Here is a 27,380-nt window from a genome sequence, read left to right on the forward strand (position 1 = left end):
AGACAACAAATATTCTTACCAAACCTTTCTCTCTTGAGTGAAGATAGATCACTTTAGGAAAAGAGTTGGTAAGGTTGAAATTTGAATTATAATATATTTGTATTCTTTAATTATTCATAATTTTGAATTAAAATTATTATTGTTAGTCTATTGACTATTATGGACTTCGCCATTTGTATTCATTATTTAAGAGATGACGATCTCTTAGATAATGTGCTGAACAATAGAGAACTACTATCAGATCTAGATGAGTTCAAGATCATTTTGTGATGTAGACATTTCTATGCCTGAGTCAAAACTTGGATAAAGGAAGAATTTAATCATTCTCCGGATTTTATCCTATGTTTTGGTAGATCTTATCTTGGGATCATGTTGTGATATAGGATTGCTAGTACCTACGAGTCACAACTTGGATAAATGAAGAATTTAATCATTCTTCGGATTTTATCATGTATGTTGCATTTCATGCAATATTGTTAACACTAGTATGAGTGATAAGTCATATCACAAGATAGTAATATGACATAGTATCATGTGTTCTATGATACCACATGCTTAGAAGATTCAGATAGATATAGAGTATCAATCTATATTTATTCATCTTGATTGATGTTGCTAGATATGGTATCTCCCAGTATGATTATCAAGTTAAGAGGGACTGTTAATTCTATGCAACTTCGATAACATACTGATCTGAACAATAGATCGTACATGATTAGATAAAGCATGGACATCCTCATGTAGGATTTGCCTATTTATAACCCTTTATGAATTAGCTTATTGGTGTCTCATTTAGGAGCATTAAATAATGTTTAGCTTGCATAGTTGTTAAACTCTATTTGCTATCTAATTTGATCTTCTAATGGATGTCAATCTTGGAGGATAATTTTGTGTTTATTATAAGGGCTGACCTAGATGAGTCACGTGCTTTGTAAGGACATGCCTCTTGGGTTCAATATAAATAAAGGGTAAGTATGAGGAAAGAGAGCACACAATACAAAATAAAGTCTACTCCTCTACATTACTGCCTTATACAAATTATTGCAGAATAAGAACATTTTCAGAATAGTATTTATACTATTGATAAACACTTCAAGTGTGAACTAAAGAAGATCATCTTCAGCAAGCATTCAGAAGAAGGTATTATCTCAGTTTGATTTATAGCAGAATTTGCAGAGACTTTACAGGGATCAATGTTTCTCCAAATTATCTTGAGAGGAGTTACAAAGCCATACAACTTCTTGATCTTCAGTACAAGCAGCCACATATTTAGCCTCATCTTTGCTTTGAGCAACACATTTTTGCTTCCTACTACACCATGAAATCATAGCAGATCTAAGGCTAAAACAAAACCATATGTAGGTTTCTTGTCCATAGTGCATCCTGCCCAATTTGAATCAGAAAAACCATCAAGTTGAAAATCATTAGTGGAAGAAAACTTCAATCCATACTTTAGAGTTCCTTGAACATATCTAAGAATCTGCTTAGCAATAATGAAATGAAATTTCCTTGTCTCACACATAAACTGACTTAAAGTAATAAATGCATAGCAGATATTAGGCCTACTATTAACAAGATACATGAGGGAACCAATCAGCTGTCTATAGAGAGCACAATCAATCAAATCTGAATCAATAACAAATTCTTAAAGTCTTTTTAAATTAGCCTCCATAGGAGTCACATTTGGTTGCAATCAAGCATCCCAAATCTTGTAAGAATATCTATAGCATAGTTGCGTTGACTGAGGATAAGCTCCTCATACTTTTGCCAAATCTCCAATCCAAGAAAATAGTGTATTAACCTAGGATCATTCTTCTCAAATTCAGATGTTAAGTATTTTTTGTTGGTTTATAGTACCTTTGATAGAAATAATATCAGATTTATATCAAACTTTACTTACTTTGTATTGCTTGAATGCTGTAGGTCAGTACCTTCAGAATGCTTCGAAAGTGCTATGTTTAGAATGCTAAATGCTGACAAGAATGTATTAATAATCTGCAATGTTTCTCTGTTGATTCTGGGACTGCAAGTATGTTATGTCTTTCATATTGCCATGTCCATTGACGAGAATAAATATTTATACAAAGTGAAAGGTTATGTTCCCGTAGGGGCATGGCTCTACATGGCCAAAAGGCCACGTAGGGTCATGACCCTATGTGGTCGCAACCAACCATTAGTTTAACATAAGCCATGTAGGGTCATGACCAAACATGGTCACAACCAACCGTTAGTTTAACATAAACAACCGATGATTAATCACACCCAATAAACATATTAGATAACAAAAATTAATGTGTATATCGATGGCAATATAAATGGAGCTCAATCCCTGATCGGAGAAAAAAATGTTATGATATCAACAATAATAGTAACTCGATGTGAATCGACAACAACAGTAATATCAATAATGGTAGTAACCCGATGTGAATCAGCACCATTAGTAATACAGGCCCGATCTGAATCATGTCTTGTTATAACTTATATACATACATGTCGTACACACACACACACACACACACACACACACACACACACACATATCAGAGCATAATAGATTCAGATACTCAGTATTACTTTGATTGATGCTAAACTTTAAACACTCCCTCTTTAGCAAGGGAGAACTAATAAAGAATCCATATATTAGAATATTTACACATAATACATTATTTGACACTACCACTCTAAAAAATAGACTCGTCAAATAACATAAATCACAATGCTATGAACAATATCATAGCATAAATTATGATCTTTAATTGTCCGAAACAATATTTAGACTAATCATAATGCATTTGTTATTCATGACTTTAATTGTCTGAAACAATATCTAGAGTAATCATAGTGCATTTGTTATTCATGTAAAATTTTAGTATGAAGACAAAAAATTGCATAAATGCTATTCATTATGTGCCAAAAGAATAGATAGTGTCCTTGTATTATTCATCATAACAATACAATCGATATTTACAATCATTGAACAATGAAATGATTTAAGTGTTGAAAGTATTTCTCTCACACAAATGACTGTGAGAGTATCCCCTAGACTGTTGCTATGAGTTCCTACTTTCTAAAAATGAATAACATGCTAGAATTAAAAAAGAAAGGAAAGGTTCATGGGCACCAGTCATTGCCTATAATGACTGATCAAGTTGTGTCTTCTCGTCCCTGCTTGATTGTTGTTCTGCATCACATTCCCTCCAAGCTTCCAAATCCTGCATAATTAGAGAGAAAATGTTAGATCCAATGGATCTAAGCAATGCTAGTATCTCATCTTTCCATCACTTCCATATTCCTAAGATGCTATGCATTTTCATGAAATAAAAACGCATACCAACAGGAAAGGAAGCAAGCAAACATATCAAAACTTTTATTGCTAACATGTTTGTTCATTGTGCAACGTCTTGTTTCTAATAGATACACAGATATAACAGTAGGCTCCCACAAGGGTTTTTGAGCCCGATGTACTCTTTAGAAACAGGACAAGCATGGATCTGATTGATTTCAGGCCTCAACATATATATATCTGAGAAGAAAGCATTCAGAAGTAAAAGAAAGTGATGTTATAGAAATACAGCTACAAGATCATGAGGGATACATGAAAGATATCACAGATCAACTCACATTTTTGAAGCATAATACTTTTATTGCTGTGAACCACCATAGATTTCATAAATCTGTAGCAGGGCTTTCAAATTTTATTTTATTTTTAAGCATATTCATTAAAGCAACATGTCAAGTACAGATATATAGGTGACATCCATAGTGGGGATTAATCATTAAGCATACATATGATTATTGCAGCTTCAACATTAAATGAAAATATAACAATCAGATTACTCATGGTAACAACGGTAATCACATGAGATGCATTCAATATCTTCGCAACATGGGAGCATCATTTTCACAACTTTCCATCAGGATAAGGCCAGAGATATTGAGTCCTAAAAGGAGCTTTCTTTGGAATGATATGTAGTAGCATTGTGTTTTATAAATGATAAGTTTTCTAATGATAAACCATGGTCTTTTAAAAGGAAAATGAGAAAATGACATATCAAAGTAAGCTACAGTCATTTATGGAACAACAAGACTCTGTACATGAGCTTTTACATGTCAAATTATAGCATCAAGGCTAGATTGGAATTAATATCATGGCCATTTCAAATCTGAAATAACCAAGGCATTGAAGTCTGAAAACAAAGAGCAAAGAAATGCATATGGCCATTAATTTTATGAATACAGTAAGGGAGTCAAAGAAAGATATGTGGTAATCTCAAAGAAAGAAAATAAAACACTGCCATAGACATATTGAAGGAGTAGCTAACATTGTGTGCTACATTTATGCTGAGACAAAGTGTTGAGAGATAGGACAGACATATAAATATCTGAAAGGGTGCTAAGAGTTTCAACGCAATATGATTCAATACAGTTTCAGATTTCAAAAAGGGGGTTTTAAGTAATCAAAGGGCCAAGATACATGAATGTTGGGCATGGACGGATACATGCCAGTTAACTTACATTTTTAGTTGGGTATATCTAGTTTGATTTAGGAGCTTCTCACAAGTTTTGATGCTAATAATTTTTAAAGGAGTTGGATTTATGCATAACAACAGTTACAAAGTTATATATGTTTGAGAGCACAGAGCTGTGAGGCTAAATGCCCTGGGCAAAGAGTTCTTCCTCAATTAAATTACATTCAACATACAAGGAATCAAATATTGTTCATTTCTGGAATTAAACATTAGCAAAAATGCAGATTTACCTAGCAAAGCAAGGAAAATACTTACCATATTCTCAAAAATCTGCGTATTTGAAGCTTGAAAATGCAGAGTGCTTTTATTTGTTTCAGCATATCAAGTAAATCTCAAAGTACCTGAAGAAATGTGCAAGCAAATCACAGAGATGGGTTTGCTGTTTCGAACCCAGAAAGTCCACCACCATGGTACCTTTTAAAGTTCATAATCTCCATGCCCAAACCATTCAAAATGGCACCATAAATATAAAAGAGAAAGAACAGAAAATCTGCTATGAAAATACAGAGAAAGCATGCCCACATTTCCTCATTTTTTGGAGCCACAAATGTCTGCTGTATCAGCAAAAACGTGCACAAGTACCCAGAAAATGCAAAGATTAGATACTTGCTGTTTGAAGCCCAGAAAGTCTATGAAATGGCTTCAAAAACATCAAACAAAACCCTTGCATGACCTCTTATGGCAGCCAACAAAGTTAGAAGGCTTCAAATCTCATGGAAAGAAGAGAAATTTGCCATTTTATCTTACCCAAAATGTCCAGATTCAAGCAGCAAGTCTGCCATTTATTTCATGAAAATGTGCCCAGAGAATAAAAATAAAAGCTCCAGCAAGTTCCATCCTTTCAGCTCCAAACTCTCCTTCGATGGCGGCTAAGAATAAAACTCCAGCAAAGACAACAAAGGTAATGGGGCGAATCTTCATGAAAGTGCCCATAAATTTTCAGTCTCGAGCTCATAAGATTGCCAAAGAGCTCCCCTTTTTCTCTCACAATTCGGTGGCCCAGCAAGAAGATGAGTGGTCTAATCAACAAGTAGTCACAAAATGCAGAAAAAAAGGGTAGAAAAACGCACAGAAGGGCTCTGGTTTTCCTTCCAAAAGCCTCATTTTCTTCCATGGTGGCTAGAGCTCCATTTTCGCATTTTGCAAGTATAGAATGAAAGGCGTTTGATGTGGTTTAGGGTATTCATAAGATACCTCTAGAACTTTCTCATTCCCATTGGTATTTTTTATGGGGATATTTCATATTTTCAAGTCTTCCATTTCCATGCCATGAACCTTCTCACATTTGCATGTGACCATTTGCTAGGTTTGAGTCATGATTTTGCAAAGTATCCTTCCTTACTTTCTCTTTTAAAGGTAAGATAAATATTTTTAAGGAATATTCACTATAGTATTATGAGTGTGATTTTAATATATCAATATTAATGATATTATTAAGTGATTTATGAGTTAAATCATTTAAGTAAAATTATTAACATTATTAATCCAATTGATATATTAGAACAACATTCATAATACTATAATACATATTTATTTATATTTTTATCATCTTTTAATATTTATTATAAATTTTATAATTTATAATTCAATAAATATCAACTAGATTAATAATGTTTAAGTGATTTAACTTATCATTTAATAACATTATTAATACAATTAATACTTATTCAATGTCATAATAAATATTATTAATTTAAATATTAAACAATTTATGATTTATTTATCTAATTCATATTTATAATATTGACTAGATAACTGAATCACAAAATATTTAATTTTAATGATAAGAATATGATATTTATTTTACTTTTAAAATAAGATTAGAAGGATCTTAGGATATTTTGCAAACTTATAACATGAGTCGTGGTGGTAGGACTTGAAGGCTAGAGTGTTTTTGCATTTTGGAGACTTTTAGGAGTCTGCATGGAGATAATGACTACATTTATGAGGGGCACTTATGATGATATTATCAAGCCATGACTTTTGGGCCATTTGTACACCTTTTGAAGTCTTTTTGTGGGCTCAAAAAATGCCTTTTTGACTGAGCTCGCTTAAGCAGTGGGTGTTTGCATTTATGATGCAGGTTGGTTGTAAAAGCTATAAGTATTGAGCTTTGGTCTCATTTGATAGGTTTCAGATTCTAGTTATGAAGTAAAATTTTGTGACATATCTTTGTCCCTGGTATACTTTGCATAATTTTGTAACTGAGTTTTGAAAATTTACTACACAATGACTAAACATTTTTTGAGTAAGTTTTTTGTAGTTTTAATCTTCTTTTCTTTCTGTATTTTGTGTTCAATGCATGATTGATAAAAATAATCTATGAATTTTCATTCCTCATTTTTTTTTTTGTCTCAGCTAGTACCTTTCTACAGAAGTGTATGTTGTTTGCAGGTCATAGTTTGTGTCCACAATATTGTTAATTAAGAAGTCTTTTTCTTAACTATCATTTTTAGGACCTTATTGTGAAATACTTGTGCAAGACAATATAGAAGAGAAGTTTTCATCTACAAAATACAACCTTGCAGGATTGAGACCAGTTACCTGTTATGTTATCATTTTTGGTGTATCACCTTCCTAGTTTTTAAGTTCTTTTCACTTTCCTTCTCTCCCTTTTCCTCCTAAGTTTTATTTTTTTGTCTAAAAGAGCAAATAGGTGATTACCCAATAGGAACCTGTCTAAAACCCAAAGATTCACTCCTATTTCTGGTATACCCACTACCCAGGAGTGTTTTCATGTTCTTGGAGTGACTGAGTTCTAGGATTCAGTCAGGGTGCAACTTTTAGAGATAACAGTAGCCATACAACTTCTTTAGCTCCGAAGGAAGAGGCTATGTATTCTGCTTCAGTAGAGCTTAATGCAATTGAGGACTATTTCTTGTTGAACCAGGAAATCATCTTGGATCCAAGACTAGAGCAACATCCTGAAGTACTCTTACACTTAGTAGAACTACCTGCCTAATATGAATTTGAAAAACCATGAAGATTTATCTCAACTTGATCATATCTGATTCTTGTGCCAATAATTCCTCTTAGATATCTTAGAATATGTTTAGCTGCCATCACGTGAATCTTCTTCGGAGTAACCATGAACTGACTCAAGGTGTTAGTAGGATAACATATGTCAGGACAAGTATTGACTAAATACATCAATGAACCAATGATCTATCTATAAAGAGTAGGACCAACAGGTTCAGATTTACCTATGTCATCCTTCAGTTTATGTAGATTAAGTTCCATAGGAGTAGAAGCTGGTCTGCAGTCCATCATTCCAAACTTTGTTAGAATATCAATAGTATATTTTCCTTGGTTTAGAAAGATGTAGTTTCCCTTTTGCCAATGTTCCAATCTTAGGAAGTAGTGAAGAAGACCTATGTCTTTCATGTCAAATTCAGCTGTCAATTCTTGTTTGCATTTGATTATTAGAAGTTCTTCACATGAGTATTCTTGTTCTGAGTAATAAGCACTTCTGGTTGCTCAATGTACACTTATTCAATTTCACCATTTAGAAAAGCTGTCTTAACATCCATTTGATGGACTTTCCATCCTTTAGATGCTGCACTGGCCAAGATGGTTCTGATTGATGTATACCTAGCAATTAGAGGAAAAGTTTCCTCATAATCAATACCTTCCTTCTTTGAAAAACCTCGTGCTACCAATCTTGCCTTGTATTTTTGTATTTCTCAATGCTGCTGTCAGGTGCATGTTTGATTTTGTACAACCATTTGGAAGAAACTACTGATTTATTTTTAGGTCGGGGTACAATATACCATGCATCATTTTTTAATATTGAATTGTATTCTTCAATCATAGCTTCTTTCCAAGGTTGACTTGATAAGGCTTTTTTAGTGTTAGAAAGTTCTGATTTGATAAGTTTTGTTGCTAATGCAACATAACAAGATTGAGTTCTTGTTTTCTTGCCGTCTTTTAATACTTCATCAGGTTCAACATGATTTTCTTCGATGAATTTTCTGATCCAAAGTGGTCTCTTTTTATTGTTATTATTTTCAACATCATTTGAAGTAGGTACAAGAGATGTGTAAAGTTTCTGCAAATTTATGTGATTAGACTTTGATTGTAACTTCTATCTTGTTTGTTGTTCTTGATCTTCCTTCTATTTGACTTGAAAAGAGATGTCAATATCAATTGTTATTTTGAAATGTATCTGTCTCAGCAAGTATTCGAGTATAGGCATAATTTCTTAAAGGAGTAGACTTGTTCTTCTTGTGTGTCCTTTAACTACGACCACACCTTGTATAAAGCTCTAGAACTTAGGACTCTTTTGAATGCTAAGTCTTCTTCAAAAATTACATCCCTACTAAGCTCAATATTTGTCTGACTAGGTATGAAAATCCTATATACTTTAGATGTTTCCCTATATCCTACAAAAATACCTTTCCTCTCGGACAGTACTAACTTAGTTCTCTTTTTTTTTGAAACATGTATATATACAAGGCACCCAAAAATCCTAAGATGACTTATATTAGGTTTAACTTTAGTAAAGACTTCTTTAAGAGTTTTATCTTTAAGGTAGGAGTGAGGACTTCTGTTTTGAATATAGAAAACAATACAAGAGGCTTCTGCCCAAAAATAATATTCTAGATTTTAATCAAATATCATAGCTCTTGCAACTTCTATAATTGTCCTATTCTTCTTTTCTACTACCTTGTTTTGTTGTGGGTTATAAGGAACGATATACTCCCTCTTAATTCTTGTTTCTTTACAAAATTCTTTAAACAAATCTAATGTATATTCCCCTCCATTAACAGTCATGAGAGTTTTAATTTTATGTCCTGATAAGTTTTCAGTTAAGGTTTTAAATTCTTTAAATCTCTTAAGGATTTCTTCTAATTCTTTACATCTTAAGAAGTAAATCCAAGTTTTCCTAGAGAAGTCATCTATAAAAAGTATATAGTACTAGAATCCTCCAAGAGAAGGAACAAACATAGGTCCACATAAATCTGAGTGGATTAATTCAAAAACATTGGTAGTTTTTCTAGTACTATCATGAAATGGACTTTTGGTGTTCTTACCCAGAGCACATCCTTTGCATATGTTTGAATGATCTTTATTTAACTTAGGTAAACCAGTAACCATCTTCTCCATAGTTGATAAGGTTTTGAAATTTAGATGTCCTAACCTTCAATGCCATATTTCGTTTATATCAACAACTTCATGAATTAAGGCTTGAACAGGTTGACTTGGTTCTGAATTGAATTCATACAAGTGCCCATTTCTTTGACCAATCAATTTTGGTTTCTTAAATGAGTTCTTAGCCAAGGTCATTACTTTACCGTCCATGAATGCAACATTATGTCCATCATCTTCAAGTGCTGTAATCGACATTAGCTTCCTTATTATTCTTAGTACATAGATTACTCCTTTGAGATGTAGAGAACTACCCGACTTTAGTTTCAAGGTGCAATTTCCATTTCCTTTGACAAAATGTGCCGAATTATCAACGATGGTGACTTCACCTTTAACCTTTTCTGATATAGAGTCTAGAGCTTCTTTGTATCTTGTAATATGTCGAGATGGTCCACTATCGATCACCCATGCCTTACTTGAGACTTCATTTGATAGAGCCAAATACAATACACAATTCTTAGGATCATAGTTATCTTCTTTCCTAGTAATGTTTGTACAGTTTATTTGCTACTTAGAATTCTTAGGGCAATTAGATCTATTGTGTCCATATTTCTTGCATTTCTCGCATTTTATTTTGGATAGATCTTTTTTAGGTTTGTCATTCTTTTGATTTCCCTTTTTTCTTCTTGAAGTGCTTCTTCTTACCTTTATAGGAATTTGTGTTGAGAACATGAAATTCTTCATTTTTAGTTTTCAACTTTCCCCCTTTCTTAAGTTTTCTAGATTCTTCCTGAAGACAATCTCCCTTAAGTCTATTGAAGTCAGGAAGATTGTCTCTAGAACTTACTCCTTGTGCGAACGTTTCCCATGAATTTGGTAACCCATCTATAGCCATCTGTGTTAGTTCCTTGTCATTAATTATGGTTGCTATACTTGCAAGTTCATTTCTTAGATTGGCAACCCTTAGGAAGTAAGAATTCATCGATTCTCCCTTCTTTATTTGTATATGATTTAGTTGCCTTTTTAGTGTGAGGACTCTAGTTGCATTGTTGACCTCATATGCATTTGATACTGCATTCATCATATGAAATGTTGTTTGATGTTTTGTTAGCATGGGTACTATTTCATTTTTCACTCCATCTAGTATAATCTACATGGCTTTCCTATTTCCTTTATTCGAGATAGTTTTATTAGGTTCAACAATAGGTTGTTTGGATGCTGAATCAACAAATTGTGTTACATCATTTTCTTCAAGAATCATCATGATTCTAAAATTTCAAGCATCAAAGTGTTCTTTCTCATCAAGCCTATCCTCGGGTCTGATTGTGTATGCCATTAAAGATAAAAGAATGATGCTAGATATATATCAAGTCTGATTATTTAATTTGCAAAGCTTAGGTTCGACTACCAGAGCTCTGATACCATGTAAAGTTTCTGCAAATTTATGTGATCAGACTTTGATAGTAACTTCTATATTGTTTTCTGTTCTTGATCTTCCTTGATGTCAATATCAATTGTTATTTTAAAATGTATTTGTCTCAACAAGTATTCGAGTATAGGCAGAATTGCTTAAAGGAGCAAACTTATTCTTCTTTTGTGTCCTTTAACTACAATCACACCTTGTATAAATATCTTAACCAAAGGGCATGTCCCTTGAAGGGACATGACCCTATGTCAGCCCAATCATTGCATTCTCCTAATTGATGCCCAAGGAGATATTGTTTTAACAAACAAGTATAACTAAAATTAGTTAAGGTAAGTGCTAACACACAATCATCTAGAAAATCACCGATCATGCCTAGTCAAGGAGCAATGTAGTTATAAGCCATCATAAGGTATTATATGAAAGATAAGGTCTGTGTGATTTGCACAGTCAAATCCATATGATGATCGAAGTTATAGTTTTAACAAGATGAGTATCACTCTCCCTCTCATTCTCTATTAGATGATCTTCATTTGTTTTGGTGGTAGGTTCTGTGAATAGCTCATCATAATTTTTAGAGAGGTTGAAGGCAACGTCTTCTTCAAATTTAACATCCCTGCTAATTTCAATTGTTTTCTGACTTGGAATATAGACTCTGTAACTTTTGGAATTTTCACTGTACTCGATGAGAATTCCTTTCTTCCCAGATGGTTCCAGCTTTGTTCTCTTTTCTTTAGGAATGTGCACATAGACTGAACACCCAAATATCCTTAGGTGACTTGGATCGGATTTGATGCTTGTAAATACTTCTTTGGAGTGGTTATTTTCCAAGACTGAGTGCGGACATCAATTTTGAATGTAAACAACAGTATTAGATGCTTAAGCCTAGAACGAAGTATGAAGGTTTTGATCATGCATCATAGCTTTGGTTGATTCGAAAATTGATCTATTTTTACGTTCTGCAACTCCATTCTATTGAGGATTATAAGGTACAAAAAATTCCCTCTTAATCCCAACAGTAACGTAGAAATCTTTTAAAATTTCAGAGGTCTACTCTCCTCCATTATCTGATCTTAAGATTTTAATTTTCTTTCCTGACTGATTTTCTACTAGGGCTTTGAATTCTTTGAATTTTGAGAGCACTTCACTAGATTCCTTTTGTTTTAGGAAATAGAGCCAAGTTCTCCTAGAATAATCATCAATAAAGATTACGTAATAGAGGCACCCATTTAGAAAGGGTACAGACATAGGACCACATAGGTCAAAATGAATGAGTTCCAATATTGCTTTTGATTTATGAACAATTTTGGAAAAGGTTTTCTTGACATTTTTACCTAGGGTACAACCTTTGTAAACACCTAAGTGATCTGATTTTAGATTAGGTAACCCTTTGACAATTTTTCCTATAGTTGACAATGCTTGGAAATGTAGGTGACCTAATCTCCTATGCCAGATTTCTGTAGACTCTGTGATTTCATGACTTAGTGCAAAATTTTGTTGATTACAAAGTTTATATAAGCTCCCATCTCTAACACCAATAGTGATGGCTTTCTTGATGTTAGCATTTTTAGGCCAAGACAGAACTCTGTCTTCTTGAAAAGCGATTCTATATCCTTGATTAGAAATGCCAGATATGGAGACTAGATTTCTTTTAATTCCAGGTACATAAAACATTATTAAGTTGAAGGGTAATGCTTGAGTTTAGATGAATGGAACAAGACCCAATACCTTTAATTGGATGAGTGGAGTTATTCCCAATGGTTACCTCTTCTGAGTTGCATTCTGAGAAGTCTTCAAATTTGTCTCTAAAACTTGTTATATGTCAAGATTCTCCACTGTCTATGATCCAAGTGTTTTAGTTTGAGTTTAACTTACTGGAGAGTGTTAGATAAAATGCATGAGTTTCTTCTACTTCCTCCTTTTCCTCTTTTATTTCTGCTAGTGCAGCTTGAATTCTCTTTTGTTTAGGTCAGACATTATGAGAGTGACCAATTTTGTCGCATTTAAAAATCTCACTTTTGACCAATCTCTTTTCTTATAAGGTTTGTTGGATTCTCTCCTATTTTGATTGAATTTTCCTTTCCTGTTGGAGCTTACTTGAAGTGCATGAATGTCTCCCTCTTGATTTAAGCTTATCCCCCTTGAGAATAATCTTGATTCCTTTTGAGTGCATTCATTTTTGAGTAATTCAAATTTATGAAGTTCAGGTCGAGAGCTTAGTCCTCGAATATAAGTTTCCCAAGATAGAGAAAGTCCCCTTAGGGCAGTCATGGTAAGTTCTTTATCATCAACTTGACTTCAAATTGTAGCAAGTTGATCTTTTAGTTCAAAGATTCTTAGAAAATAGGAAGTGATAGTTTCTCGACTATTCATTTTTATGTATAATAAATCTTGTTTTAATGTTAGCAACCTGCTAGTATTATTTATTTCAAATGCTGTAGAGAGACTAGAAATAGACGGGAGAATATGATCCTCAATGGAGTCTATAATAATTTTCATGGCTTTATTGTTGTGCCTTTTCCACGTTGTTTTGTCTAGATCATTTTCCAAAATAGTTTTTATTTGATTCTACATACTCTTCTAATTCCATTTCTCTTAGGATTATTATGACACAAATTTTTCATGAAGAGAAATTTGATGCCCCCTCCAATCTATCTTCTAACCTCATGTGGTTAACCATTTTGATTTTCAAAGAAGATTAAAAATGGTAAAGTCTGAAATTATATATATATATATATATATATTGAATAAAATTTCTTATTAGAATGGCTTTGATACCATGTTGGTTTATTGGACCTCTGATAGAAAGAATATCAGATTTATATCAGACATTACTTGCTTTGTATTGCTTGTATGTTGTAGGTGATTACCTTTAGAATGCTCCTAAAGTGTTGTGTCTAGAATGCTAAACGCTGACAAGAATGTATTAATAATCTGCAATGTTGCTCTGTCGATTTTGGGACTGCAAGTATGTTATGTCTTTCATATTGCCTTGTCCATTGATGAGAGTAAATATTTATACAAAGTGAAAGGTTATGTTCCCATAGGGGCATGGCTCTAAGTGGCCTTTGGCCACTTAGGGTCATGACCCTACGTGGTCACAACCAAACATTAGTTTAACATAAACAACCGGTGATTAATCATGCCCAATAAACATATTTGATAACAATACTTAATGTGTATATCGATGGCAATATAAATGGAGCCCAATCCTTGATCGGAGATAATAATGTTATGATATCAACAATGATAGTAACCCGATGTGAATCGGTGACAACAGTAATATCAATAATGGCAATAAACCAATGTGAATTTGCAAAATCAGTAATACAGGCACGGTCTGAATCAAGTCTTGTTATATTTTATATACATACATATTTGTACATATATACGTATGCATATTATCATGTGTGTGTATATATATGTATATATTAGAGCATAATAGATTTAGATAGTATTACTTTGACTTGTTGATGTATAGCATCGGCTGAAGTAATATTGCATACTTGAAATTATGATTTAATGAATTTTGTTCATTTACTAATTGAAATATATATATATATAAATGTCTTTAATTATTCACAAAGTATATTACATGTGTATCGGCTTTATATCTTGAAGGTTATGGGGGCTTTTTATTTGCGACCAATTAACTAATAACTTCCATATATGTCGGCAATTACAAAGTGCATGTTATACGGTGATCATTATGTTTTGTTAGTAGTAGTCATGCTTAAGTAGAGGCATGACCTTTGGTCACGTAGAGTCATGTCTCTATAGAGACGTGACTATTTGTTTTAATATACATACAACAAAGAGATCGCTGGGTTAAATATCAATACAGGTCCTAGCGATCTAATTCTCCTCTCTACAGTATATTCAACTAACATTGCAGATACTCTATTGCTGATCAATTCTGAAGATTACTGGACAGCAACCAAATCTAAAGATTGCATTATTTGATATATAAAGTCACAGGTTTGCTTCATCCTTTCTAAAGTATAAGATATCAAATAAAGTTGCAATTGTTCTAATTTGATATAATAGTTTACATTCTATCAGAGATCCTAAAATTAACATGGTATTAGAGCCATTCCGATAAGAAGCTCTATTATATAGAATTAAGTCTAAAATCTCAGATTTATAAAATTTAAATTATATCCTCAAATCAAAATGGTTAATCATGTAAGGTTAGAGGATAGACTTGAGGGAGCTTCAAACTTTTCATCATGGAAAATTCGAGTCATGATAATATTAAGAGACATGGAATTTAGAAGAATACATATAATGAAACAAATCCATGCCTGAAAATGATCCAAATAAAACAACATGGAAAAGACACAACAACAAAGCTATGAAGATTATTATAGACTGTGAAAGATCACATTCTTCCTTCTATATCCAATGTTAAGACTGCATTTGAGATGTTCTCTACTATTAAAGACACATTCGAAATCAACAATACTAGTAGACTATTAACTCTAAAACAATATCTACTATACATAAAGATGAATAATGGGGAATTAATTTCTGAATTAAAAGATCAACTTGTAGCAATTGAAAATCGAGTTGATGACAAAGAACTTAGCATGATAGCATTAAGAGGACTTTCTCTATCTTGGGAAACATTTATTCGAGGTCTAAGCTCCCGACCTCAGCTTCCCAAATTTGAATTATTAAAAAATGAATGCACATAGGAAGAAGCAAGATTAGTCTCAAGAGGACTAAGTATAAATCAAGAGGGAGACATTCAAGCTCTTAATGAAAATTTTAACAAGAAAAGAAAATTCAAACATAATAAGAAGGAATTTGACAAACCATATAAGAAATGAGATTGGTCTAAATTAAAATGTTTCAAATGTGACAAACTTGGTCACTCACACAACTTCTGCCCTGAACAAAAGAAAATTCAAGCAACCGTAGCAGAAATCAAAGAAGAGAAAGTAGAGAATGAAGGAAAAGAGAACTTATCATTTTATTTAGCTCTTTCAAGTGAATTAAACTCAAACAAAAACACTTGGAGTGTAGACAGTGGAGCATCTCGACATATAACAGGTTTGCTTCATCCTTTCTAAAGTATAAGATATCAAGTAAAGTTGCAATTGATCTATTTTGATATTATAGTTTACATTCTATCAGAGATCCTAAAATTAACACGTTTTAGAGACAAATTTGATAGATTTTCATAATACTCCTCAAAAGAAGTCACCATTTGAGATAATTCTACTCATCCGATCAAAAGTATTGGCTCTTGCTCAATTCACCTATATTCAGGAGTTACTCTCCAACTAAAAATGTTTTATATGTACTTGCTATAAAAAGGAATTTGGTCTTTATTTTTGGCCTTGCTGATCAAGGATTTAGAGTCACCTTTCAAGAGGACAAAGTTCTATCTTGGTCAAAGAACTCTAATATTAGGAAATCTATTTCTATTGGATTCATAGACGAAAGTCTATATAAACTTTGTAATAATCAAAATTTAGCCCTAAGTCATGAAATTTCAAATTCTACCGAAATTTGGCATAGGAGGTTAGGTCATCTTCACTATCGTGCATTATCATCTATAGGAAAAATTGTAAAAAGATTACCTAGTCTCAAAACTGATCACTTAAGTATCTGCAATGGATGTGCCTTAGGCAAAAATATTAAGCACTCATTTCCTAAAAGTGTTCACAAATCAAAATCTATTCTTGAACTTATCCATACTGACCTTTGTGGTCTTATGTCTGGCCTTCTTTAAATGTGTGTCTCTTCTATGTAATTTTTATTGATGACTATTCTAGAAAAACTTGAATCTACTTCCTAAAACATAATTAATTAGTTGCAGTATTATCAAAATTCAAGGAATTCAAAGCTCTAGTTGAAAACCAAACAGGAAAGAAAATAAAAATACTAAGATTGAATAATGGAGGTGAATAAATATATGAAATTTTTAATGACTTTTGCATTACTGTTGGGATTAAGAGGGAGTTTTTTGTACCATATAATTGTCATCAAAATGGAGTTGTAGAACGTAAAAATGGATCAATTATTGAATCAGCCAAAGCAATGATGCACAATCAAAACACTCATACTTCTTTCTAGGCCAAAGCATCTAACACTGCAGTTTACATTCAGAATAGATGTCCACACTCAGTATTAGAGAACACCACTCTTGAAGAAGTATTTACGGGTATTAAACCAAATCTAAGTCACCTGAGAATATTCGGGTGTCTTGTTTATATTCACATTCCTAAAGAGAAAAAACAAAACTAGAACCATCTGGAAAGAAGGGGATACTCATTGGATATAGTGAAACAACCAAAAGCTACAGGGTTTTTATTCCAGGGCAAAGAACAATTGAAATTAGTAGAGATGTGAAATTTGAAGAAGATATTGTATTCACTCTTTCTAAAAACAGAGATGAATCTCCTACAAAATTGTCTCTAAAATAGATGAAAATTGCACAGTAGAAATTGAGAGAGTGATATTGAACCCTCGTCTACCACTACATCAAATCTTGAGGATTCTAAAAATGTTAACAATAAAAAGAGACCACTTTGGACTAGGAAAATGATAGAAGAGAATAGTGTTGAACCTAATGATGTAATTCGAGAAAGTAAAAGAACAAGAAACCAATTATGTTATGTTGCATTATTAATTGAGCTTATAAAAGCAGAACCTTCAAATGTTGAAGAAGCCTTATCAAGCCAACCTTGAAAATAAGCAATGATTGAAGAATATAATTCTATATTCAAAAATGATGTCTGGGATGTTGTACCCAAAACTTAAAAAAAATCAATTGTTTCTTCTAAGTGGCTATTCAAAATCAAGCATGTATCTGACAACAACATTGAAAAGTACAAAGCCAGATTTGTAGCATGAGGTTTCTCTCAGAAAGAAGGTATTAATTATGAAGAAACATTTGCTCCAGTTGCTAGATACACTTCAATTAGAACTATCTTGGCTATTGAAGAATCCAATGGATGGAACGTTCATCAAATGGATGTTAAAATTGTTAGTGTAAATAATTATTATTTACGATTTTACTTAAGTTTACTTAGGTTAATGCATTTATTTATTAGTTGTAGTCTAGGAGTTGTCGACAACATGAGAGTTTGTTCCTGTCTAAATCATTCTTATCTCGTCACGTTGATTGAGGACATTCCACCTTTTGTGGACGTATGCTTAGTTGTCATTCTTATCTCCTAGCATCTTCTAACTTGTTCTAGAAGTCTCCTTGAGGCCTTTATATTCGGGCTCTCCCATTGTATTTCATAACTCAATTTTCAAGGCAAATTGTATAGCAATACATTTTTCATTGTTGCAATATCTTTTCTCTCAGTTCGTTTAGTTTCTCCAAGCTCCACTTCCTCCTTTGGTTTCCCTTCAATAGGTTATTTGCATGCAGGTGATCTTGGCGAGCTGTGAAGTTGGCTTTCATCAACTTCTACATGGTATCAGAGCCTCCTTGCTGCTTCTTGGCTGAAGGATTTTTGAAGCCGCAATTCGGAGACACAAACCCTAGTTTGTTTGTAATTTTTTTCTTCAATCTGGGGGAAGAGCATTTTTTTGGAGCACTTTGGCAGATGATTGGAATCCGGTACTGAAGGCCGTGACATTCAAAATTTTTGTGGAATACAAGGATGTATTTGCATGGACTCACAAAGATTTGAAGGGAATCCCATCAAAGATGTGTGTCCATTGCATCCAGTTAGTACTGGGAGCCATTCCTGTGAGAAAACACCTGTACATGATGAAAAACTACGCCACCCGTGTAGAGGAGATACAGTGCATGCTGGAGGCTGACATAATATTCAAAGTTCAAACAAGCGAGTGGGTGTCACCAATAGTGATATCGATGAAGGACAGGATCCAAATCCAAATATATGTGGACTTTCGGTGCCTCAATGCGGTAACAATAAAAGATCCTTTTCCAATTCCATTTACCGACACGATTCTGGAAGAACTAGCCGGATATGAGATGCACTCTTTAATGGATGGATTTTCTAGCTATAGCCAGATTTCTATTGTGGAGGAAGACAAACTAAAGACTACTTTTATGGTGGAGGATGGGGTGTATGCGTACAATCAAATGCCATTCAGATTGTGTAATGCACCCACCACGTTCTAGAGGATCATTTTGCATATATTTGACAAAATGTCGATCGGCAACTTCCGCGCATTTTTGGATGATTGGTCTATTTTTAGTGGACAAGACACCTATTTAAAGGCACTTCAAGAATGTATGGAGAGGTGTCGACAGGCGAGGCTAGCATTAAATCCAAAGAAATGTCAGTTCATGGTTCCCCAGGGGAAATTACTTGGGCATATTGTCTGCAAGACGGGATTAAAGATCGACTTAGATAAAGTAAGGGTCATAGGAGAAATGGAAGCCCTGACAGACGTATCTGGAGCAAAGAAACGTGAATCGGAATCGGATCGGAATCGGCAAGGTCGAATCGAATCGTGAATCGGCAATGAATCGGCGATGAATCGGCAAATTTGAAAAAACCCGTTAAATTTAAAGATTTTAACAATTTAAAACTTATTTCATGCACCCTTTATTGAATATAACTTAAGCACACTATAACATCATCAAATAGAAGTTAAAACTTAACATACATAAACATGAAACATAAAATCCATCACATACGTAACTATGTTATCTAAGATTCTAAAATGTAAATTGTAGGCTAGCTGAAGTAAATAGAAATCAAATGATCATAATGATTTAAATCATAGAATGTATGTAAGATGATCCATAAGACATCAAATCATAAATTTATGTAAGAATCTAAGATGAAGATCCATGAAAGTTTGAAACTTTGAAACATATGTCTATCAATGATTCAGTATCAATATCTGTAAACAAAATATAAAAACAAGGCTCCAGCTCAAGCCTCAGGCTCATAGTCATCATCATCCTCAACATCATCCTCAAGCTCGGCTACAGCCTCAGCCTCAGCCTTTGAGTATCCAGTCTGCCTAGTAGCAAGGCGTCTAATGTAGGTCCTAGAGGACTGTCGAGCCATATCTCCCGCATATAAGATGGGCTCACGAATGTCGCTAGGGCCTGTGTCTGTGCGTGCACGTGTGCGTCTACCAATGCCTGAAGAACGTGCTCTAGCTGCCTCAGCCTCTATATCCACCTGGTCAATCCACGCACGGTCTTCCTCAGTGAAGACTGGATCTACAACCTCTGTGAGCCACTCTGATTCTGGATCAATCTCCTCCAGAATGATCGGAGAGGAGTCAGTGCCCAAAATCTGTCTGATCCTAAGACGGAGGTTGTAATGAACGAAGACAAGATCATTCAACCTCTGCACTGTCAACCTGTTTCTCCTCTTCGAGTGGATGTGCTCGAACATGAACCAACTGCGCTCACATCCAGAAGCGCTGCTTGGCTGACTCAGAATACGAATGGCAATTTTTTGAAGTTTTGGGGTTGTGGCCCCAAACATTTGCCACCATCTATCTGAAATAAGGGAAAATAAAAATAATTAGTCTCATTTACAAATTACAAATTACAAGTTAACTCTAAAATTACATAATCAACTTTAAGTTTAGAATCTAGATTCATGAACATTGAATATATTATTTAATTTTTACCTGGCTGTATTGTTTCCCGAGCATCTATGGCTACCCTGCTAGAGAAAAGTGGCCCTTCTTTATTATTGAACTTATCAAGCTCAATAATTGCAGCACTGCTATCCTCATCAGTACTCAACCTCTGGATCACTGTATATAATCCGGTGAGAACCTCCTCATCCGCCTTGAAGTCAGGACGGAAACGAAATGCCGAATTCAAAAAGTAAGCTGCTGCATGGATGGGTCTGTGGAGCTGATTCTGCCATCTCCTATCAATGATGTCCCAAATAGGGGCATACTTCTCCTGCACTCCTGCATACTGAGCTTTAATGGCCTCCTTGGCCCTATCCATGCCCTCATATATGTAGCCCATAGAGGGCTTCTCCCCATCAGCAGTTCGTAGGAGAGATACAAGAGGCTCAGTGGCCTACATATAAAGTAAAACAAAAATTTGAGTCAAAACTTAAACATAGAATAATTCAATAATATAAGGTAAAACTAAATCATTAAACAATTAGCATAGTAAACTGTAAAATATTAAATGTTAAATTGCAATAAAATTACCTTAAGTATTTCTCTAGCAGGTTTCCAAAAACCATCATCATCAAATATGCAATCCACCACATCTATCCCTGCAGTGGTCGTAGCATAGGAAGATGAAATCCACTCCCGCCCAACAAACATGCTCCTCAAATCATTCCTTGATGTCAACAAGGACTGCAAGGTGATGAAATTCGAGGCAAACCTCGTGATCCCTGGACGAGCTAACTCTTTGTCTCCTGTGTACTTCCTCATTGTGCTAAGGACAAATGAATGATTATAAATAAACTTACATATGTTTTTTGCCCTTTCCACACATGACTTGACCCACTCAAGTTTGCCAATTTCCTCCAACATGAGGTCAAGGCAGTGTGCTGCACAAGGGGACCAAAATATGGTGGGGTGCCTCTCCATCAAAAGTTTGCCTACAACAATTTTAAGATAATTAGAAATTCAAATTTCAAACATGTTAGAACTTAGAACTTAGGAAACTTAGAAATTCTAAGTTAGAATTAGAAAAAGTTCAAAATTCAAATAAATTTATTTTCAAAACTTAAAAAGTTAAAAGTTTACCTGCAGCAACATAACTTGCTGCATTATCCGTCACCACTTGCACCACATGTTGTTCCCCCACCTCTGCTATAACTTCCTCAATAACCTCACATAAGTATGTGGCGTTTTTTACATGAGCAGAAGCATCAATGGATTTGAGGAACATGGTATATCCTACAAGTAACAAAACAACGAATTATAATTACTATTAGCAATCAACAAATCAAAATTTGAAATAGTCAATCACGATTCAAAATTATGTATGTAGGAAAGTAGAATGATCAATCACCTCCACAGGATACAAGAAAATTGAGGAGTGTTCTTCCCCTCCTATCTGTCCAACCATCAGTCATGATGGTGCAACCCTTTTCGATCCACTCCTTTCGGTTGTCCTCAAGCTCATGCCTCATATCCTCAACCATTTCCTCCAGGAGGTATCCACTCAACTCAGCCTCAGTTGGGGCTTTAAACCCCGGACCACAAATGGCAACTGCATCTATCATGTTCTGCCAATAAGGAGTCCTGTCACAAATAGATAATGATATTGATTAGAAATTTAGATGTCAAAAACTAAAATCATAAAACAAGTAGATATAATTAAAGTTTTACTTTTACTTTTAACTTTAACTTTGAAGATAACAAAGAAAAAAGAATCAATTACCTGGCTGCAATAAATGGAATGTTGCAAAAGTACCAGAATTTGCAAATCTCTTTTCTGGCAGCATCATGAATCTCCTTGTTCAAACCCATGCCCTCAAGCGTGGGTTGGGAGCCAGGAGTAGTGCGGGGCACAAAGTAACTATCCATTCTACTTTTCCGCACTCTAGGCCGCAATAGGTTGGTGTTGGACTCTGTCTCAGTATGAGACCGACTACCACTAACACTCACATGAGCACTAGCACTAGGATGAAAAGGAGGCCTAGAAGAACCCTCCCCAACACAACCTACGGATGCGGAAGCTGATGCAGATGCACTTGCAGATGTAGATGCGGTTGCGGATGTGGGAGCACGGGAGCCAATACCTCTTAACCCTTCAAGTTGCATTTTCTTAGTCAACTTGTCTTGTTCAATTTTTTCTAATGCCACTAAACAAGAGCGTTTTGCCTCAGCGGTTTGTTGAGTGCAAACTGTGACATCATGGCCAGGTATGCCAGCAATGTGGTATTTCAATCTATAGATACCTCCCGAATTTATTTTTTCTTTGCAAAATATACATTTTGTTTGATATTTGGTTCTCCCAGGAAACTCTTCATTATATTTCCAGCATTCATCTTTTTTACCCATTGTGGAAATTGGAAAATGAAAGCAAAGGGCTGCTGCAATAAAAAAATTCATGTAAAAAATCAAAGTTTGCAACTAATAAACAAAAACTACAAAACAACAAACCCTAGTTTGCAATTTAGTAAAACTAAAAATAAAAAACATTCAAGATTTGCAAATGAACACTAAAAAAATTTAACAAAAAATGCATACTACACTAACATGCAAAAAAAAAACCAACACTTACCTCTTGCAAATGAGTTGAGGAGTGTTGATATTGACTCCTTAATGCTCCCAGTGCAATTTATGGCCTCCCCAAATGGACTTCTGATCTCTTTGGTGCTCTTCCTTCTTGCCGGTTGGAAACCTATGGATTCTCTTTTCTCTTCTTCTCTCTCACTCTTCCTCTCTTCTACTCATACTAAGCAAATAGAAGGCTCTTTAGGGTTATAACAAAGAGGAAAGTCAACTTAGAAAGCAAATAAAACATGTGTTTTTTTTAAAAAATTGAACTTTCTATCCTTGCTACCGCGGCCGATTTCTGGCGATACCCGATGGCGATTCTGGCGATTTTTTCCATGAATCGCCGATTTTGGCGATTCAGGCGATTCATGCGAAAAAATCGCCACCAGCGATTTCCGATTCCAAAAAAATCGGGAGCCATGAATCTTATCGCGATTTCGGCGATTTCGGCGATTTCATGGCGATTTTTGGAACTATGATCTGGAGTAAAGTCCTTTCTCGGGCACATTGGGTATTATAGGCGGTTTATAAAGAACTATGCTAGAATTGCTCTGCCCCTCATCAAGCTGACAAGAAAAGGAGAACCATACATGTGGACGTCCGAGCAGGAGACCGCCTTCTCAAAACTAAAGAATAGATTGTTGGGAATGCCCATATTGGTGTACCCAAACTGGGACAAGGAGTTCCACATGAATGTGGATGCATCAAATTTCGCTATTGGTGCGACATTGGTGTAGATTGGGGATCATGGTCTGGATCAACCAGTGTATTTTGCAAGTCGGCTATTGTCAAAAGCCGAGAGAAATTATAGTACCACTAAAAGGGAGGCTCTTGGGATGGTGTACTCGGTGCAAAAGTTTAGACATTACCTGTTGGCTAACCATTTACCTTTTATGTGGATCACCAAGCGTTGATGTACCTGGTAAATAAACCAATCATCCAAGGAAGAATCAATAGATGGTTGTTGTTGCTACATGAATTTACCTTCACCATCATCGTGCGACCAAGGAAGAGTCGTCATTTTTGATCAGCTCTCTCGAATCAAGTCTGGGGAGCCGCCAGAAGGGGTCAATGACGACTTTCCAAATGCACATCTATTTAGAATTGCCATTCTTCCAGAATGGTACAAATCTATCAGAGAGTACTTGTCCACGTCCCAATTTCCTAGAGAAATGCCGCCTGGCAAATGCCAGAAGCTAGTTCTCAGAAGCCAGACTTTTCAGTTAATAAATGGTCTCCTCTATAAGATGGTTCCTGATCAAATATTGCGGCGATGTGTAATGGAGGAAGAAGTGCAAAATGTGCTAGGGGAAGCACATGAAGGACCGACAGGTGGCCACATGGAACTTGACACAACAAAACAGAAGGTTTTGCTAGCTGGATTATGGTGGCCCTCTCTTTACAATGACACACGAGAATGGGTGTTGAGTTGCAACACATGCCAGAGAGATGGCAAATCGCTAAAGAGGGATTTCATCCCATTGAACCCGTTTCATGCCCAAGAGTTGTTTGAACATTGGAGACTACACTTTGTTAGTCCCCTAAAGGCGAGTAGGGCCAGGTGTTGCCGATACATAGTGGAAGCGACAGAGTATCTTACAAAATGGGTAGAAGCACTAGCATTGTCTGATAATTCTGCAATCAATACGGCTAAGTTTTTGTATGAACAAATTATCAGATGGTATGGTATACCTATCCAGTTGACAAGTGATAGAGGTCACTTTGTTAACCACGTGATTAGTTTATTAACGATAGAGTTCAAAAAATTTCACTCGTTGTCAAGTCCCTGCTATCCACGGGCTAATGGCTAGGTGGAGGCCACAAATAAAATTCTAGTGGGCATCATATACAAATCTTGTAGTGTCGAACAGGTCGACTGGGAGGAGAAGCTACCTTCAACATTGTGGGCCTATCATAACACCTTTAAAGTCACAATGGGACAAACACCATTCCAGTTGATGTTTGGTCAAGAAGTTGTACCAGCCGAATTCATGGTCCCAAGCTTGCAATTGACAATAGACTGGGAGATATGGAGAGTTTACGAGAATACCTATACCAATTGAACAAATTGGATGAGCCCAGATTAACAACACAATGGGCAACTGAAGTGGTGCAGATCCATCGGAAAGCGTGGCACGACAAACATTTGAAAAGGATGAGGTTCTAGCCAGGCCAACTTGTGCTTCGGTACAATGGCCGCAACAAAATAAAACTTGGTAAATTCAAGGTTAAGTGGCTGGGACCATATAAAGTGAGACAAGTCGGTGACAATGGATTCATCAAACTGTGGACCTTGGATGGGCGCGAGATTTTTGAGGCCATCAATGGATTGAAGCTAAAAATTTACCAGGAGCGACAAGGAGGCGAAGTAAGTAATAATCACCCAATCAAACCAAGTTAAGTAAAAAAAATTAATTAATTAATTAAAAAGAAAATTTAAAGAAAATTGATTTTTTTTAAAAAAAAAATGTAAAGCGAGTCTCGCGGACTGTAATGTTCCCGTTATAAAACAAATAATAAATTAATCTTTGTAACAGGCTGATTGATTTATTTTATCTCGGACCCATTTTTATTTTGTTTTCACAGTTTGTGTTGCCGTCGGCTATCTTTGTACACCCTCGGAAAGGTTTATCTAATGGGTATTTAAGCACGGCTTGTAGGAAGTCTGGAGGCATGCTTTGGATTATTTTTCTTTGTACTGCGAATTCCTGTTGGAGTTTGGAATTGTTTGCCATTTCCGAAGTGAAAGATCTTCCCTATTTGGCTTGCGCGGTTTCGGTGGGATCCTACCCTCACCCTATTCTGTCTGTGTACTTGGCTCGGATCTAGACAATTAAAATATCTTTGTATGTGGCATATTATTCAGCACAAGTGTGTATCTTTTTGGCATTTGGTTACCTACAAGTTATTTGCAATTGCATTCATATTGTGTCACCGAACTTTTCTGTATTTTCCCTTGCCGTACTATATCTCCATGCACCACATCAACCATCTACATCACATTCTGTACAGCCTTCAAATAATCGTATGACCATCTTCCCAGCTACCCGTACGACCCTCTTATTTCCCTCCCTCAATCCGTACGGAATCCATTCATAAATCCGTATAGTCTGCACTCTACAGTCCGTACGACCTTCTCCTACATTTTGTATGATTTCCCATACACCATATGGCCTGGCATCTTCATTATAGCTCTTGCTCCATATGACCACTCCAACACTTCCACCGTACGGCTACTTGCTATCTTGTCATGTCCCCATTTTGGAGGCAATTTGATTTAATTAATTTAATTAATTATGTTATTCAAAATAATGAATATTTTATGAGGATGACTAATTAATTATTTTAATTAAATAAATGAGTGGTATTAAGTTAATTATTGATAAAGTTATCAAATAAATAAATATTAAAAAGTAACTTTATATTTAATTAATTTAATAAAGTGACTTGAATTATAAAATATTTTATAAAGTCACTTAATGGATAAAATAAAATAATGTTCTAGAAGTTTCTGGAGAAAGTGGAAGAAAAAAGAATAAGTAGGCACCCCGGGCTTCATTCTAATCATCCAGTTGTTTATCTCTCTTGACATCAAATTGTGATTCAGTCACATAGTCTATTGTGAAGCCAAGTGGTTTCAGATAGTCAGTTGATCTTTGGGAACGAAAACTCCCTTGGATTTGCATAACTAAAGAAGTGAAATATCTTCTGAAGGGTTGCACAATTGGAGGTGATACTTTAGTCACTTCAGCTAGGGCATCATTGGGCCTAAGGCCATTTTCAGCATTTCAGCATTTCAGGAGGCAATTTTAGCAGAGCCGAAATTATTGGAGGTCATTTCTAGCAGGTCTGAAATTATAGGAAGCCATTTTAAAGTAGGCCGAAAAAGCGGGCCCGAAAAGCAGTTCAAAAAAGCGGATTTGAAAAAAGCAGTTCGACAAAGCAAAACAAAAAAAGCAAATCCGGAAAAAGCAAGTGAAAAAATTAGATCGGAAAAAAGCAAAGCAAAAGGGGCAGCATTGAAGTAAATTATTGCAGCCATCTACAATCAGGTTCTTCCCTTCTCATTTGGCATATTTTCTAAGAAATGTAGGTTTTCAGCTGAGTACAAAATATAGCTTCAGCACTTCACTATTTTCATATTGTACTTGTCTTTGTTTGCAATTTGGCATTAT

At 35.0% G+C, this 27,380-nt stretch overlaps 1 protein-coding gene and 1 long non-coding RNA gene across 3 annotated transcripts in view; one reads left to right on the top strand and one right to left on the bottom strand.

The window, feature by feature from the left end:
• Window positions 1–27,380, top strand: part of LOC149540041 (uncharacterized) — an 80,442-nt gene that overhangs the window by 27,999 nt on the left and 25,063 nt on the right. The window lies entirely within an intron of this gene.
• On the bottom strand, window positions 19,726–23,483 carry LOC149540042 (uncharacterized). Of its 2 annotated transcripts, XM_089801232.1 has the most exons (7): window positions 23,210–23,483; window positions 22,364–23,018; window positions 21,992–22,224; window positions 21,724–21,876; window positions 21,175–21,575; window positions 20,632–21,037; window positions 19,726–20,497 (listed from the first exon to the last, which is right to left on the bottom strand). In XM_089801232.1, exons 2-7 carry the CDS (start codon window positions 22,984–22,986, stop codon window positions 19,917–19,919), a joined length of 2,397 nt encoding a protein of 798 aa, XP_089657358.1. In that variant the 5' UTR covers window positions 22,987–23,018; window positions 23,210–23,483; the 3' UTR covers window positions 19,726–19,916. The 2 variants fall into 2 exon arrangements, with proteins under 2 accessions (XP_089657358.1, XP_089657357.1); XM_089801231.1 differs by having other exon boundaries at window positions 22,364–23,483.

Source organism: Cupressus sempervirens, chromosome 9 (genome assembly GCF_028749045.1).
Source record: "Cupressus sempervirens isolate cs-2001-9-10 chromosome 9, ASM2874904v1, whole genome shotgun sequence".
Classification (NCBI taxonomy): domain Eukaryota; kingdom Viridiplantae; phylum Streptophyta; class Pinopsida; order Cupressales; family Cupressaceae; genus Cupressus; species Cupressus sempervirens.

Coding starts and splice junctions, on each gene's coding strand:
- LOC149540042 (XM_089801231.1), bottom strand. CDS start 23,037: ATGAATTTTTTTATTGCAGCAGCCCTTTGCTTTCATTTTCCAATTTCC. Junction 21,877..21,991: donor TTTTCTTGTATCCTGTGGAG/GTGATTGATCAT, acceptor TGTTACTTGTAG/GATATACCATGTTCCTCAAA. Junction 20,498..20,631: donor TCGGGAAACAATACAGCCAG/GTAAAAATTAAA, acceptor CCCTTATTTCAG/ATAGATGGTGGCAAATGTTT.